This window comes from Papio anubis, chromosome 17 (assembly GCF_008728515.1).
Source record: "Papio anubis isolate 15944 chromosome 17, Panubis1.0, whole genome shotgun sequence".
Classification (NCBI taxonomy): domain Eukaryota; kingdom Metazoa; phylum Chordata; class Mammalia; order Primates; family Cercopithecidae; genus Papio; species Papio anubis.
This window is the reverse complement of record NC_044992.1, coordinates 7,705,177-7,720,235: the sequence shown is the minus strand read 5'-3', so window position 1 is coordinate 7,720,235 and position 15,059 is coordinate 7,705,177. Positions and strand designations below refer to the sequence as shown.

The following is a 15,059-nucleotide window of genomic DNA, read 5'->3' as shown; positions in this document are numbered from 1 at the left end:
TGAGGCCCAAAGGTCATGACGTCGCCGGTGATAAGAGCTTCTTGGACTGTAGCTGGGCAATGTCGGAGGTCCAGCACCTCCAAGAGATAAAGAAATCTAAGTTGAGTTTCCCTTCCCGTAGGCTCCAAGCCTCCCAGAGACGCAGGGACTGTACCATTCCCTTCGTCCACTCCCACCTTTCCAGCCACCTTGCTTTGCTCTTATTCCCACGCTAGTTTAAGGACGCTGACCACTTTTTGCACTCTGCAAATCCTTCACCAAACTGAGCAAAGTAGTCTGAAAGAAATCAGTCTTCCTCAAGGAAGGTTCAGGCCTAGCGTCCTCAGACAACCAGGGGCTCTGTGACAATCTGTAACTGCCGAGCAGTCCAGGAACACCGGCCTCTCCACGTTCGGATCCCTTGTTTCTCAGGCCCAGCTTGGTGGGAAGTTAAAGGCATGAGGAGAAGGGGAAGGGGAGTGGGTGTGAGTCTTTGGCATGGCGGGGACCTCAGCCCGGCGTGGCGGTGGGAGTGATCTCAAGTGATCCACAACTGGGCAGCGTAGCTGGGGCTGGGGGCCGCTCCCGGCGTGGGCAACCGCGGAAGCAGAGGTGTCCCCAGGCTAGGCCAGGGTGGGTTTCCGTTCGTCGGCCCTGCGTGGGCAGATCGGGGGCTGCGGGGCTGTGCCACCCCTCACCCTCTGAGAAACAAAGGGCCTGGCTGCGCACGGGTACCCAGCCATTGGGTTAGAAGCTCCTTCGGGTACCCCTGACCTGAGTTAGCCCTGAAAGACCCACAGCAGATAGAGAATGTACTGCTCTCGCGAGGTTTTCCGAGAACGCGGCAGCACGCCCGCGTACGCGGTTACCAAGGCAACTGGGCGGTGCCTGAGCTGGCGGAAAGGAGGAGTTCGTCTAGATTTGTCCGCTTGCTGGTGGACTTCGGGAGTCGCAGTCTCTGAACTTCCAGCCTCAGAGACCGCAGCTCTTGTTCCCAAGGGCCATGGGCCGGGTCTCAGGGCTTGTGCCCTCTCGCTTCCTGACGCTCCTGGCGCATCTGGTGGTCGTCATCACCTTATTCTGGTCCCGGGTAAGACCCACGGCTGCCCTCCGTCCGCCCCCATTCCCATCTCGGAGTCGTCCCCGCCCCACCCTGCCCCTCTCCCAGTGTCTTACCCACTTGGGTTTTCTCGTGTTCCGCCGCCCCCAGGCCTGCCCAGCAGCCTGCCCCTTTTTCACTTCTCTTCGTCTCTGCCCTGCTCCCAGGACAGCAACATTCAGGCCTGCCTGCCTCTCAGGTTCACCCCCGAGGAGTATGACAAGCAGGACATTCAGTGAGCTCTTGGGACGGGGTGGCCAGAACGAAGAGGTGGTGGGAGTGGAGGGGTCTTAGAAGAAGTCCAAAGGCCTGGGCCAGTCCACTTCCTCTCTGCAGGCTGGTGGCCGCGCTTTCTGTCACCCTGGGCCTCTTTGCAGTGGAGCTGGCCGGTTTCCTCTCAGGAGTCTCCATGTTCAACAGCACCCAGAGCCTCATCTGTATCCTTTCTGCCTGCCCACCTTTCCCACACGACCCATTTCTATCAGGACTCCCTTCAGCCACTTGACACAATAGTGTTTGCTGTAGCCAGTCTCTCCAGTTCAAAGATCTTCAACCATGTGCTAAATCCTGCTGTTTACTAGGCACTTAAAATTCCGAAATGAGAGTAAAATACAGTTTTTGGCCAGGCACGTTGGCTCACGTCTGTAATCCCAGCACTGTGGGAGGCCCGCGCAGGAGGCAACATAGTTAGACCCCGTGTCTACAAAATAAATAGTAATAATAAAAACTCCACTTTTTTTTTTTTTTTAACCATGAGGAGGAGGTAGATACACATCTGTAATTCAGTGTGATAAGCACTGTGCTATGGGAGTGTGTAAAGATAGAAAGCACAGGCAGGGTGCGATGGCTCACGCCTGTAATGCCAGCACTTTGGGAGACCGAGGCAAGTGGATCACCTGAGGTCAGGAGTTCAAGACCAGCCTGACCAACATAGTGAAACCCTGTCTGTACTAAAAATACAGAAATTAGTCGGGCGTGGCGGTGCACTCCTGTAATCCCAGCTACTCAGGAGGCTGAGGAAGGAGAATTGCTTGAACCCAGGAGGCAGAGGTTGCAGTGAGCTGAGATCGTGCCACTGCACTCCAGCCTGGGCGACAGAGCAAGACTCTGGCAAAAAACGAAAGATATAAAGCACATTGGGAACTCAGAAGAGGCAACGGAAGCCAGGCACATGGGTCAGAGAATTGTGGACCAGGAGGACCAGGACACTGGAGGCTGATTCCAGCGCATATCAAGTCGCTGTCAGCACTCCTGTGTGGCATAGCAGGAGAGCCTACTCTTACCTCTCATCTGAAGGATCCAGGCTGGCCCCTAGATATGGGGTAGGGTAGCCTGAGATCCCATCTGCGCAGTCACTCTGGTCTCTCCTCACATGACTGTCCTAAAATTCAGAAGTCGGGGATGCTGACTCTAGCCCTTGCAATATGGTGAGGGAGCAAGCGATGAACCTGAATGCAGATGCCAACCCCACCACTGGCCTTTGGCCTTTTCTGACCCCTCACTATCTGTCGATCCAAAGACTTTCCTTAACTCTGGTGCCTTCCCAAGCCATTGGGGCTCACTGTAGTGCATCCGTGGCCCTGTCCTTCTTCATATTCGAGCGTTGGGAGTGCACTACGTATTGGTACATTTTTGTCTTCTGCAGGTGTGGTAGCATCCAATATTCGGGAATGAGGGAGGAAGGCTGACCCTAAACCTGAGGGTTTTTCCCCCACCCAGCCCTTTCCTCTATGTGTGAGATACCAGATCCACTTAACATCCTGTAGTCTTTTGAATTTTCATTCCCTACCCCATGCCACCTGTCCTACACTTTCAGGGGTGGGGTCTCTGGTTTGGAGATTTGGGTATTTATATTGAAAGGGTTTCTGAATCTACCACTTGCCTCGGTAGTGCCCTTCCAGCTGTCACTGAAATGACTTTATTCGTCACCGTCTTTGGGCTGAAAAAGAAACCTTTCTGAGCACCTTCATGACGGGAACCTAAGGACGAAGGCTACAGGGGCAAGGGCCGCTTCGTATTCCTGGAAGAAGGAAGGCATAGGCTTCGGTCCTCCCCTCGGAAACTGCTTCTGCTGGAGGATATGTGTTGGAATAATTACGTCTTGAGTCTGGGATTATCCGCATTGTATTTAGTGGTTTGTAATAAAATATGTTTTGTAGTAAGATTAAGATATATACAGTTTTCAGGGCACAATTGAGATGGCGAAACTACTGAAGAAAAAAAAAGAAGCAACGTTATTTTCTAGTCCTGCAGACCGTAAGATACTTTGTATCGCTTCTATTTTGGTTATTACGGTAGTTGTCTGGCGGAAGGGAGTGGGCGGAGATATGTAAATAGAAAGTGCTTACAGTTACGACGTCCAGCACGTAAATGATCGGAGCATTCTGGGAAAAAGAAATTTATTCCTTTTCGGCAGCCGAATGAAAAAATTCTTTTAAAAATGTGCAAGCAAATATGGCAATACAACTGGAAGGATGCTAAGTAGTAGGGTTACTTATACCAACGCGTCGTGAACTCACCCTAGCTGATAACGGAATCTTTTTGACTGAGTGCGGAATGTCGGCTATTAACAAATATCGTCAGGTGGGATAATCCTTACCTGTTCCTCCTTTGGAGGGCGGATGAGAACATGATGATTGGAGAATGCATGAAACGTGATTAACGTCTCTGCGTAATCAGGACTTGCAACACCCTGATTGCTCCTATCTGATTCTTCCTGACGATCGCTCCGGTTTCTGTTATGTTGATTGTTAAGTTTACTTAACGTAGTTATCATGCGGTGCATGGAATAGTTTTTTTATTTCGCTGTTTTGTGATCTCGCAAAATTTATCTGGTTTTGAAAATTGTGACTTGTATTTGTTGCTTACTGGAACTTAGGAGGTAGGATTGTGCAAATGGATTCCCATTGTTCTTTGTCGTGTGATACTTTGACGCTTCACCTCTTTCTCAGGAAACACTGCACATCAGTAAAAATCTGTAATCTTGTGCACAGGATGGTTCCCGTTAGGATGATACTCATTCAATAGGAACGGTTTTTTTTTTTTTTTTTTTGAGGCAGGGTCTTGGTCTGTCCCCAGGGCTGGAGTGCACCGGACTGATCTCGGCTCACTGTAACCTCCGCCTCCCAAGTTCAGGAGATTATCCTGCCTCAGCCTCCCAAGTAGCTGGGATTATAGGCAGGTGCCACGATCCCTGGCTATTTTTTTTATTTTTAGTAGAGACTGGGTTTCACCATGTGGGCCAGCCTGGTCTCGAACTCCTGACCTCAGGTGATCCGCCCTGATGATCGCCCTCAGGTGATCGGCCTCCCAAAGTGCTGGAATTACAGGCGTGAGCCACCGCGTCTGGCCTTTTTATTTGTAAATTTTGTGCTATCCATACTTTATACCAGTACAATTTATCATACACTTATGTATATACATGGATACATTTGTTTTTGGAGAGTTGGTTGTTAAAAATCTACCAGTACACCCCCAAGAAACTGATCATCACCAATGACTTCTGCTTCCCAAATCCAGAGTCACTTTTCAGACTTGAGTTTGAGTTTGACCTCTCTTCAGCATATGGTATGTTGACCACCCCCTCTTTTTTTTTTTTTTTTTTTTAAGACAGTCTCACTCTGCTGCCCAGGCTAGAGTGTAGTGTGCAGTGGTGGGATCATAGCTCACTGCAGCCTCGAACTCCCAGGCTCGGATGATCCTCCTGCCTCAGCCTCCCAAATAGCTGGGACTATATGTGAGCACCACCACACCTGGTTAAGTTTTAACATTTTCTATAGAGACAGGGTCTCACTGTGTTGCCCAGGCTGGTTCCAAATTCCTGGGCTCAAGCCATCCTCCCCACTAGGCCTCCGAAAGTGCTAGGATTACAGGCATGAGCCACCGCATTTGGCCCACTCCCCTCTTTTGCACTTTTTTCTCCCTTAGTTTTGAAACAGTGGTTCCCCTGGTTTGCCTACTACTGTACTGTTCTGGTTGTTCCCTTTTACGTTCATTCAGTGAATACTTAGAGTACCTGCAGTGTGTCAGTTACTGGGGACATAATACTGGGTTGTCTCCTCTGCTTGCCCCAAAAGTGCCGGTGATCACTACTCCTCGGGTCACTTCATCCATCTCTTGTTTTCAAACTAGATGCTGCTGGTTTCCAGATCTCAGCTCGCTTATGTGAGCCCTAGCCCAGGGCCAGGACTATAGGAATAACCTCTGCAGCCAGACTGCCTGCCGGGGTCCCAGTGCGTTTTTTTCTCTTATCAGGAGGTCACTTGCCCTCTCTCTGCCTCAGTTCCCTCATCCACACTCATAATTTTTTTTTTTTTTTTTTTTGAGATGGAGTCTTGTTCTGTCGCCCAGGCTGGGGTGCAGTGGCGCGATCTGCAACCTCCGCCTCCCTGGTTCAAGCGATTCTCCTGCCTCAGCCTCCCGAGTAGCTGGGATTACAAGTGCCAGCCCCTGCACCCTCCTAAATTTTGTATTTTTAGTAGAGATGGTGTTTCACCATGTTGGCCAGGCTGGTCTCGAACTCCTGACCTCGTGATCCACCTGCCTCGGCCTTCCAAAGTGCTGGGATTACACCGCGCCCGGCCACACTCATACTTTTTATGTGAGTAGCAAGTTTGTGTCTGGGGGATTGCTGCATCTGCCTCAGGTGACCTTTTCCTGCAGGGTTCAGGGACTTCATCAAGGCTGCATGAACCGTTTTGAACCTGCTTGCTAATTTTCTGTGGTAGATATTCGTATGTGCAGCAGAATTCTCCTGCATCTCCAACTTCTACCAGGCGGTGGGGAAATGCTATTGATACCCACCAAAGGGACAGATTGGCTCAGATCAGTTCACAACAATATCTCATGGGATCGCTGAGAGAATTAACTGAGACAATCCAGTTATCTGTCAGGGGAGAAGGGTAGCAGAGTGTTAGGCCTGTGGTAACTGCTCAGTGCCTTTTCCCTGAGCTGATTTGGGTCTTGGGATTCTCCCATCATAGTGGATATCTGCTGTTTTTGCCAGTTCAGTATCCATCCTTTATTTCTGGTAATAGCACCACCATTTTCTTTCTTTTCTTTTCTTTTCTTTTCTTTTTTGTCTTTTTTTTTTTTTTTTTCCTTTTTGTGGAGAACGGGGTCTCGCTATATTACCCAGGCAGGTCTCGAACTCCTGGGCTCAAGCTATCCTCCCGCCTCTGCCTCCCTGAGAGCTGGGATTACAGGCGTGAGCCACCGCGCCCGGCCTCATTCTTTTCTTTTCTTTTCTTTTCTTTTTTTTTTCTTTCTTTTCTCTTTTTTGACAGCGTCTCGCTCTGTCACCCAGTCTGGAGTGCGATGGCGCAATCTCGGCTCACTGCAACCTCAGCCTCCCGAGTTCAAGCGATTCTCCTGCCTCAGCCTTCTGAGTAGCCGCGATTACAGGCGCCTGCCACCAAGCCCGTCTATTTTTTGTATTTTTAGTAGAGACGAGGTTTCACCATGTTGGTCAGGCTGGTCTCGATTTCCTGACCTCGTGATCCGCCAGCCTCGGCCTTCTGAAGTGCTGGGTTTACAGGCGTGAGCCATCGCGCCCAGCAGCACTACCATTTTCTTTCGGGAGACCCTCCCTTATTCTTAGTCCCCGTGGTTAGGAAGAGGCTGACAGCCACTCCTTCCCTACCATTCCTCTCTAGACTCATTCTGTTTTCCTGGGCACGGTGATTGGTTCAAGCATAAACCTTGACAACATAGGACTATTGCTGGAACTTTTGGGAAAAGAGAAGCCTGGACTCTTCCTGGAAATAAAAGCATGCTATAAAATAAAATAATTAGGCTGGGCGCAGTGGCTCATGCCTTTAATCTCAGCACCGTAAAAATAAAAAAAATTAGTCGGCCGTGGTGGCGTGTGCCTATAATCCCAGCTACTCTAGAGGCTGAGGCAGGAGAATCGCTTGAACCTGGGAGACGGAGGTTGCAGTGAGCCGAGATCGCCCACTGCACTTCAGCCTGGGTGACAGAGGGAGACTCTGTCTAAAAAACAAAAACAAAAACAAAACCATAAAAGTACTCAAATAAATCTTGGAACTTTTAACCTTTATATTTTGAATAACTTAAATTTTTTTTTTTCGTTTTTCTTTTTCAGTCTCCCAAGTAGCTGGGACTACAGACACACGCTGCCACGTCCGGCTGATTTTTGTATTTTTCTTTTTAACCTCCCCTCCCCTGCCCTCCCCTCCCCTCCCCTGCCCTCCCCTCCCCTCTTTCCTTCTTTTCTTTTTCTTTTTCTCTTTTTTTTTGAGACAGAGTCTCCCTCTGTTGCCCAGGCTGGAGTGCAATGGCGCAGTCTCGGCTCACTGCCGCCTCCGCGTCCCAGGTTCTAGCTATTCTCCTGCCTCAGCCTCCCAAGTAGCTGGGATTACAGGCGCGTGCCACTACACCTGGCTAATTTTTGTATTTGTAGAAGAGACTGGGGGGGGTTTCACCATGTTGGCCAGGCTGGTCTCGAACTCCTGACCTCAGGTGATCTGCCCACCTCAGTCTCCCAAAGTGCTGGGATTGCAGATGTGAGCCACCGTGCTCAGTCCTATTATTATTATTATTATTTCTGAGACAGGGTCTTGCCATGTGGCTCAGGCTGGCGTGCAGTGGCATGATCATAGCTCACTGCAGCCTCAACTGCCCCAGGCTCAAGTGATCCTCCCACCTCAGCCTCCCTAGTAGCTGGGATTACAGGCACCCACTGCTACTACTGGCTAACTTTGATGGCTTTTTTATTTTGTTTTGTTTTGAGGCAGAGTCTTACTCTGTCACCCAGGTTGGAGTGCAGTGTTGCCATCACAGATCACTGCAGCCTTGACCTTCTGGGCTCAAGCAATCCTCCCACCTCTGCCTCCAGAGTAGCTGGGACCACAGGCAGGTAAAAACACACCCAGCTAATTTTTTAACTTTTTTGTAGTGACGGGGTCTCGCTTTGTTGCCCAGGCTGTTCTCGAAGTCTCAAAGTATGGTAATAAAACACTGAAGGCATAAATGAAAACACTCACACACTTAAATATATATTAGAATGTTGGCCAGGCGCGGTGGCTCACGCCTGTAATCCCGGCACTTTGGGAGGCTGAGGCGGGCAGATCACGAGGTCAGGAGATCGAGACCATCCTGGCTAACATGATGAAACCCGCCTCTACTCAAAAATACCAAAAATTAGCCAGGTGTGGGTGGCGGCGCCTGTAGTCCCAGCTACCGGGGAGGCTGAGGCAGGAGAATGGCGGAACCCAGGAGGCATGAGCTAGCCGCGGGAGTCGAAAGATCACGCCACCGCACTCCAGCCTGGGCGACAGACGCAGACCCGCCTCAAAAAAAAATATATATATATATATATATATAAAAGAATGTTAAAACTATGCATAGTAAAAAAAATAAGCAAAAGTTAAAGAATAGATGATAATCCAGGGGAAATATTTTTAATTCATATTGCAGAGAAAGGACTAATTTTGACATATATAAATTGACAAATTTACAAGAAAAATACCAACAACCCAATAAAATTGTACAAAACATTTCTACAGAAATTTCACTGGTAAGGAAATACAAAAAACTCTCAACTATATGAAAAGATGCCTAACCTCATTCATCAATGAGAAATGCAGACCATGTTTCAACTTAGCATATTTTTAATCACCAAAAAGTTTCATAGAGTGTTGGAGGGGGTGTGGGCAAACAGGCCTTGCCTATTCATTGGTGGGAGTAAAAGCTGGTAACATGTTTATGGAGAGCAATTTAGCAATTCCCATGAAAATCAAAATCACAAACACCTATTCCTTTGACCTAGGATTTATTTTTGTTATTTTATTGTTTTTGAGACAGGGTCTCACTCTGTTGCCGAGGTTGGAGTGCAGTGATACGATCATGGCTCACTGAAGCCTTGGAAATCCTAGGTTAAAGTGACCATACCACTGCAGCCTCCCAAGTAGCTGGGAATACAGGTGTGAGCCACCACACCTGACCGGTATTTTCATGTCTAAGAATTAGCCCTACATATTTGCACACTGGTGAAAGGGGAATGTGTAGGTTATTTTTTGCAGCTTTGCTTGTATTGGCAAAAGGCTAGAAACAACCTAAATGTCTGCCAGTAGGGGATTGGTTACATTCTGATATATCCATACTGTGGAATACTATGCCACCAGAAGAAAGTGCATTTTATTCAGTATAATGGAACAATGTACAAGATACATTAAGTGACAAAAGCAAGGTGCAGAAAAGTGCATGTAGTTTTTTACACATTGGTGTAAAAAAGGGGAAAACTACAAGCATGATTGCTTACATATGCATGGATCATCTCTGAAAGGAGGCGCAGGCAACTGGGAGTATTGGCTGTTGTGAGAAAGCAGATTGAGTGGCAGGGATACAGGGTGGGGAAGAAACTTTCTCCATGTGCTCTTTTGAACTTTTGATATTTTGAACATAAATTGTGTGTGTGTGTGTGTGTGCGCACGCGTGCACATGCGCACATGTGTGTGTTTAATATACAAGGTTGGGTGCAGTGGCTCACACTTGTAATCCCAGAACTTTGGGAGGCCAAGGCAGAAGGACTGTTTGAGCCCAAGGAGTGTGAAACCAGCCGAGGCAACATTATGAGACAAACATAATCTCTATAAAAAATTTTAAAAATTAGCTGGATGTGGATGTGGGGGTCTCTGCCTGTGGTCCCAGCTACTTGGGAGGCTAAGGTGGGAGGATCACTTGAGCCCAGGAGGATCACTTCGAGGCTGCAGTGAGCTTTGATTGTGCCACTCCACTCCCTCCTAGGTGACAGAGTGAGACCATGTCTCTGAAAAAACAAATAAAAATTTAAAAATTATAACATTTTTGGGGCGGGGCATGGTAGCTCACACCGGTAATCCCAGCACTTTGGGAGGCCAAGGCTGGAAGATTACTTGAGGCCAGGAGTTTGACACCAGCCCGGAAAACACGATGAGACCCCAATCTCTATAAAATAGATATAAATATATATATAACTATAACATTTTAAACAAATGTGAGCCTGCAGCTGCTTATGTTGCCCGTGTGGAAATGAAGCTATGCCAGAGGCAAGCATAGCTGAAGAACAGAGAAGCAGATTCCCGATGGCATCTTTTGAGGACCTGGATCCTGCTGTTTCTAGCTGTGTTCTAGTTACAAGATTCTTCTTTTTGGTTTAATCTGTTTGAGGAGGGTTGGCAAGTGTCTTGGTCATTAAGTCCATCACAGCAAAGATCATGCTGTTTTAACAATCTCTTTTTGTGTTTATTATTGTAACTTCTGATACCAGCACAATGCCTGCCATTGTAGAATGAAAGAGCCCTCACTTAACAAATGAGAAAAATGAGGCCCCAGGAGAAAGGCATTTGCTCCAGGACACCATGCAGAGTGGGAGAGCTGGGAGTAGAACCCAAGTCTCCTGTCTGTTAGGCCAAATCAGTTGACTCAATTCAACACATGTTTATTGAACACCACTATCTGCCAGATTCTAGGCTTGGCATATAATATGGAAGGTAATAAAATGTCAGCCAGGCGCAGTTGCTCATGCCTGTAATCCCAGCACTTTGGGAGGCCGAGGCAGGCGGATCACCTGAGGTCAGGAGTTCAAGACCAGCCTGCCCAACATGGTGAAACCCCGTCTCTACTAAAAATACAAAAATCAGCCAGGCTTAATGGCAGGCGCCTGTAATCCCAGCTACTCAGGAGGCTGAGGCAGGAGAGCTGTTTGAACCCGGGAGGCGAAAGATGGCACCATAGCACTCAGGCCTGGGGGACAGAATAAGACTCTGTCTCAAAATAAATTAAATAAATAAATAAATAAAAAGGAAGATGTGGGTTCTTGACAACTTCTTTATCTGGAGGGGAACTCCTGCCCCTTTCAAAACAGGGGCTTGTTAAACCTGGTGAATCTCTAATGAATGGAGGGTTGGAGAGTGAGGGACTGGAACCAGGAGTCCTTTCAGGCACCCAATCCAGGAGACTGTAATCTGCCTATGTCTTCTCCCACCCATATAGGGCTCTGGCATATGGCACCCCACCACCCACACTGCCCTGCTTCCCAGTGGCCAGGGGCCTGGGCCTGCTCTGCTGCAATGACAGGAGCTGGTTCCCTGGTCAAACCAGTAACAAGTGATCAGTGCTTCGCCAGCCCAACTAGGACCGTACTTACAGGATACTGGGCACGTAGGTCCTGCCCAAACCCAACCTTCCCATTAGCGGTCTATCTGCCTGCTATGCGCTCACCATCGTTTATTGTTCATTTGCCTGCCTCGTTCCTGGCACTGCTTGATACTTATTCAGAGAGAACTTTGCATATTAAAAAGATACCAATTTATGTGTTTACATTATCCTTTAATACAAAAAGACACATTCTTGACCGGGTGCATTGGCTCACGCCTGTAATCCCAGCACTTCAGGAGGCCAAGGTGGGCAAATCACCTGAAGTCAGGAGTTTGAGACCAGCCTGACCAACATGGCGCAACCCTGTCTCTACTAAAAACAGAAAAATCAGCAGAGATTGCAGTGAGCCAAGCTTGTGCCACTGCACTCCAGCTTGGGTGACAGAGGGAGACTGTCTCAAAAAAACTAAAAGACTGGGCGCGGTGGCTCACACCTGTAATCTCAGCACTTTGGGAGGCCAAGGTGGGCGGATCACCTGAAGTCAGGAGTTTGAGACCAGCCTGGCCAACATGGCACAATCCTGTCTCTACTAAAAATAGAAAAATTAGCCAGGCATGGTGGTGGACGCCTGTAATCCCAGGCACTCAGGAGACTGAGGCAGGAGAATCTCTTGAACCCAGGAGGCAGAGGTTGCAGTGAGCTGAGATCGCGCCACTGCACTCCAGTCTGGTAAAAGAGTGAGACTTTGTCTCAAAAATAAATAAAAATAAAAAATTGAGCACACGTGGCAATCCATGCCAACTGTCTGGTACACAGTGGGTCCCTGGAGTGTCCCCTCCTTCCAGGAGCCCAGAGCTGGACAGGCAGCTCTGAGAACCTTCTGGCTTGGAGGGTTCACCAGACGTCACAGCTGATTGCAATGGTGGGGGGTTGGCCTTTCCATTACTCATTAGAAGGCCTTTACTTCACAAGCTGCATTGAGGGACACACAGGCCTCTGAAATTAATTATAAGTTCAGTCAGGTTTGACTCATGTGGATGGAGCGAGTTCATGAGTCAGTGTGGGCATGACCCAGCCTCCTTTCATCCCAACTTCTAAACCAGTAATTGAAGAGAAAAAAAATCACAAAATAAGGCCAGGCGTGGTGGCTCATGCCTGTAATCCCAACACCTTGGGAGGCCAAGGTGGGTGGATCACCTGAGGTCAGGAGTTCAAGACCAGCCTGGCCAACATGGTGAAATCCCATCTCTACTAAAAGTACAAAACAATTAGAAAGGCATGGTGGTGCACTCCTGTAATCCCAGCTACTTGGGAGTCTGAGGCAGGAGAATCACTTGAACCCAGGAGGTGGAGGTTGCAGTGAGCCGAGATCACGCCATTGCACTCCAGCCTGGGCAGCAAGGGCGAAACTTTGTCTCAAATATAAATAAATAAATAATAATAAATAAAAATTAAAAAGAAAAGAAAGCCTTTATGAAAGTGTGGTCTCTGTTGCCTACATCACAATCACCTTGAGCCCCTACATCCTTTGAATGAGTCTTGGGGGTGTGCCCTAGAAATTCATCAGTCAATTACCACAGCAGGTACATGAAGAAGCCAAATCTGAGTTACGCAAATACATTATTTTTCTATCGTTTGACTTCCTTCTATTTGGGTCTGTATTCTACCTGCCTGCAGAACACATTCTCTCAGTCACTTCCAGGTGAACACTGTCATCCCACTCCTTCCCCCACCTCCACCATTGATCTAAACTTGGGGAGTTCCTTTGAGCCACAGCCTAGGTGGGGTGGGGTGGGAACGGGCTGCTGGGTGAGAGCCCCCTCTCTGAGATGAATCCTCCTGGGCCTCTCATCTCCGTGGGTCACACATGCCCTCATTTCTACTCTGCTGCTGCCGCCCCCACAATCCAATAGCAATAGCACGACCCCTGGCCTTGACAGTGTATCTGGGGCTCTGTCCCTTCCATATCACCCCCAAACCAGCATCAAATGTCTTGCCTGGCCCTGCACTAGGCTCCCCCCAGTTAGTGCAGGGTGTCCAACTGGGGGCGGAAGGGCTTCCTGTGCCTGCCTCTTCCAATCCTCCCTGTCTTATTTATACCCAGACAGACACTGAAGCTTTTGAACTTAAAAGGCTGGAATTTGGCATCTTTGTTCTCTGACTAGAAAGCAGAATCATCTCAAGACCAAAAAGCAGGAGCCAGCATCCCATAGCATGATCTGAGACCCCCATGGAAGCTGCTCTTTTCTTTCTCATCACATAGGCTGAGCCACCCGGGACTGTCAGTGCACAAGGATCAGGGACGAGGCTGCTCCTCTGAGTGGGAGGAAGCCAAGAGTATCTTCTCTTAGATTGGGCTGAGTTCCCACACCCAGCACACACATTCCCTGCTCACTCACCTCCCCCAGACAGCTGGGAAATGACACCTCTGGTGACAGAGCCAGTCCCCGGGCTTCTGTGGGGAGGGAGTGGGGCACTGCAGTGGGGGAGGATCTCACACCCGGAGGCCCTGGGAAGCCAGGGTGGGGGAGGGACGAAGCTGGTTCCTGTTTGTCTCAGAGATCAAGGCCATCAGCCTCCCTGCACCTTCCAGGGATGTAGTAAGCACCCCCACCCCAGGTTCAAAGGGCCTCGCCTAAAATGCCTCCTGTACCCTTGAGGCTTGCTTTGATCCCCTGCACTCCACCAGAGCGACAGCTCCCCTGGTCCCATCTTCTCTGACAAGCTGGGTGGGAGTGTACACAGCCTCTGGGTGTGCTTAGAGGGCCTAATGGAGATAGGGATAATCTTCCATGTTATCCACATCAAGCCATTTAACGAATATGGATTTAGTATCTACATATGCAATGTATTTGGGGTCCAGAGAGAGGAGGGCAACTGTCCAAGGTCACAACTGCGAGGCGAATACGCATGTAAAGCAGCACCTTGTAAACTGTACCCACTGTGCCTACTACTAAAGAAAAAAAAAATGAGAGAGAAAAAAAAAGCCTTTTGGTCCCTGTGCCTGGGACCAAAGCCTGAGCCCTCTCCTGCAGTCGGGGTCGCTGACCCAAGCCTGGGGCAAAGCTAGGTCTTGGCCAGTCAGCAGCCACCACGTGAAGCAGCCCCTGCCCCCATCACCCCCGGCTGCCTTGTGCCCTCCTCCTCGGGGTCTTCAGCTCACCCCACCTCAGTCGGGCCTGCTCCAGCTGTTAAGTACCCCTAGTCTGAACCTCAATCGTGAGGTGGGGCACCCCCTCCTCACACCCTGTAGACACTCCCCGGTCCTCCACCCCCTGGACTTGTTTCGGCGGGAAGAGCCTGCCTCATCTTTTCTTCCTACCCTCCTACCCAGTGGCCAGGGATCGCAGGCTTCCTCTGAGACATCCACCAGCGGGGTGATGGGTTGGGATCAACCTCCTCCACTCCCCTCCACCCTAGCAGCAGGGTCCCCGCTCTCGATATTGCCCCAGCGCCTGTACTGGCCCTCTCTGATTTCCCAACCCCAGCCCATTCCAAGTGCTGAAGGCGGGTCGCTAGGTGCTGGGACCTGGGCGCCGGGCGAGACCTTGGGCTGTGTGGGATGCAGGCTGGCTTATTTGGTTCACGATTCAGGGAGTGGTCTGGGGGTTAGGTGCGGGGCCAGGCTGCTGTGTGCCCCAAGGGGCAGGTGGCAAGAGGTTTGGGGGCGGCTGTGGAAGGCTGTGCTCAGACAGGGCGGGGTGACGGTGGGTTTAGGGAAGCCGCAGCAACCCGCCTGGTGGTCCCGTGAGTGCCCAGAGAGCTGCCGGGGCACGGTGGCGCCTGACCCGCAGTCCCGCCCGGCACGACCCCAGTCCCGCAGCGCCCCGCCCCCGCGGCCCCGCTCCCGACGCGTCGCCCGCGGCGCCCCGCCCCCGCCCGC

General features: G+C 49.8%; 1 protein-coding gene and 1 non-coding gene across 5 annotated transcripts; both read left to right on the top strand.

Moving 5' to 3' along the window:
- Positions 1-844: 844 nt before the first annotated feature.
- On the top strand, positions 845-3,926 carry TMEM107 (transmembrane protein 107). Of its 4 annotated transcripts, none has more exons than XM_009189626.4 (5): positions 845-1,069; positions 1,246-1,313; positions 1,397-1,515; positions 2,627-2,702; positions 2,969-3,926. In XM_009189626.4, exons 1-5 carry the CDS (start codon positions 983-985, stop codon positions 3,036-3,038), a joined length of 420 nt encoding a protein of 139 aa, XP_009187890.1. In that variant the 5' UTR covers positions 845-982; the 3' UTR covers positions 3,039-3,926. The 4 variants fall into 4 exon arrangements, with proteins under 4 accessions (XP_009187890.1, XP_009187891.1, XP_009187888.1 ...); XM_009189627.3 differs by having other exon boundaries at positions 847-1,069; positions 1,415-1,515; XM_009189624.4 differs by having other exon boundaries at positions 847-1,069; positions 2,627-2,723.
- LOC116271120 lies at positions 3,655-3,789 on the top strand. The gene has a single exon (XR_004179560.1). It is a non-coding gene; the product is annotated as a U8 small nucleolar RNA (small nucleolar RNA).
- Positions 3,927-15,059: the final 11,133 nt, after the last annotated feature.

Bases quoted from the DNA above. Each gene is read 5' to 3' on its own strand.
- TMEM107 (XM_009189624.4), top strand. From the start codon at position 983: ATGGGCCGGGTCTCAGGGCTTGTGCCCTCTCGCTTCCTGACGCTCCTG. The intron at 1,314-1,396 runs GTGAGCTCTTGG...GGCCTGGGCCAG, and splicing joins TATGACAAGCAGGACATTCA to TCCACTTCCTCTCTGCAGGC. The intron at 1,516-2,626 runs GTATCCTTTCTG...TGCCTTCCCAAG, and splicing joins CAGCACCCAGAGCCTCATCT to CCATTGGGGCTCACTGTAGT.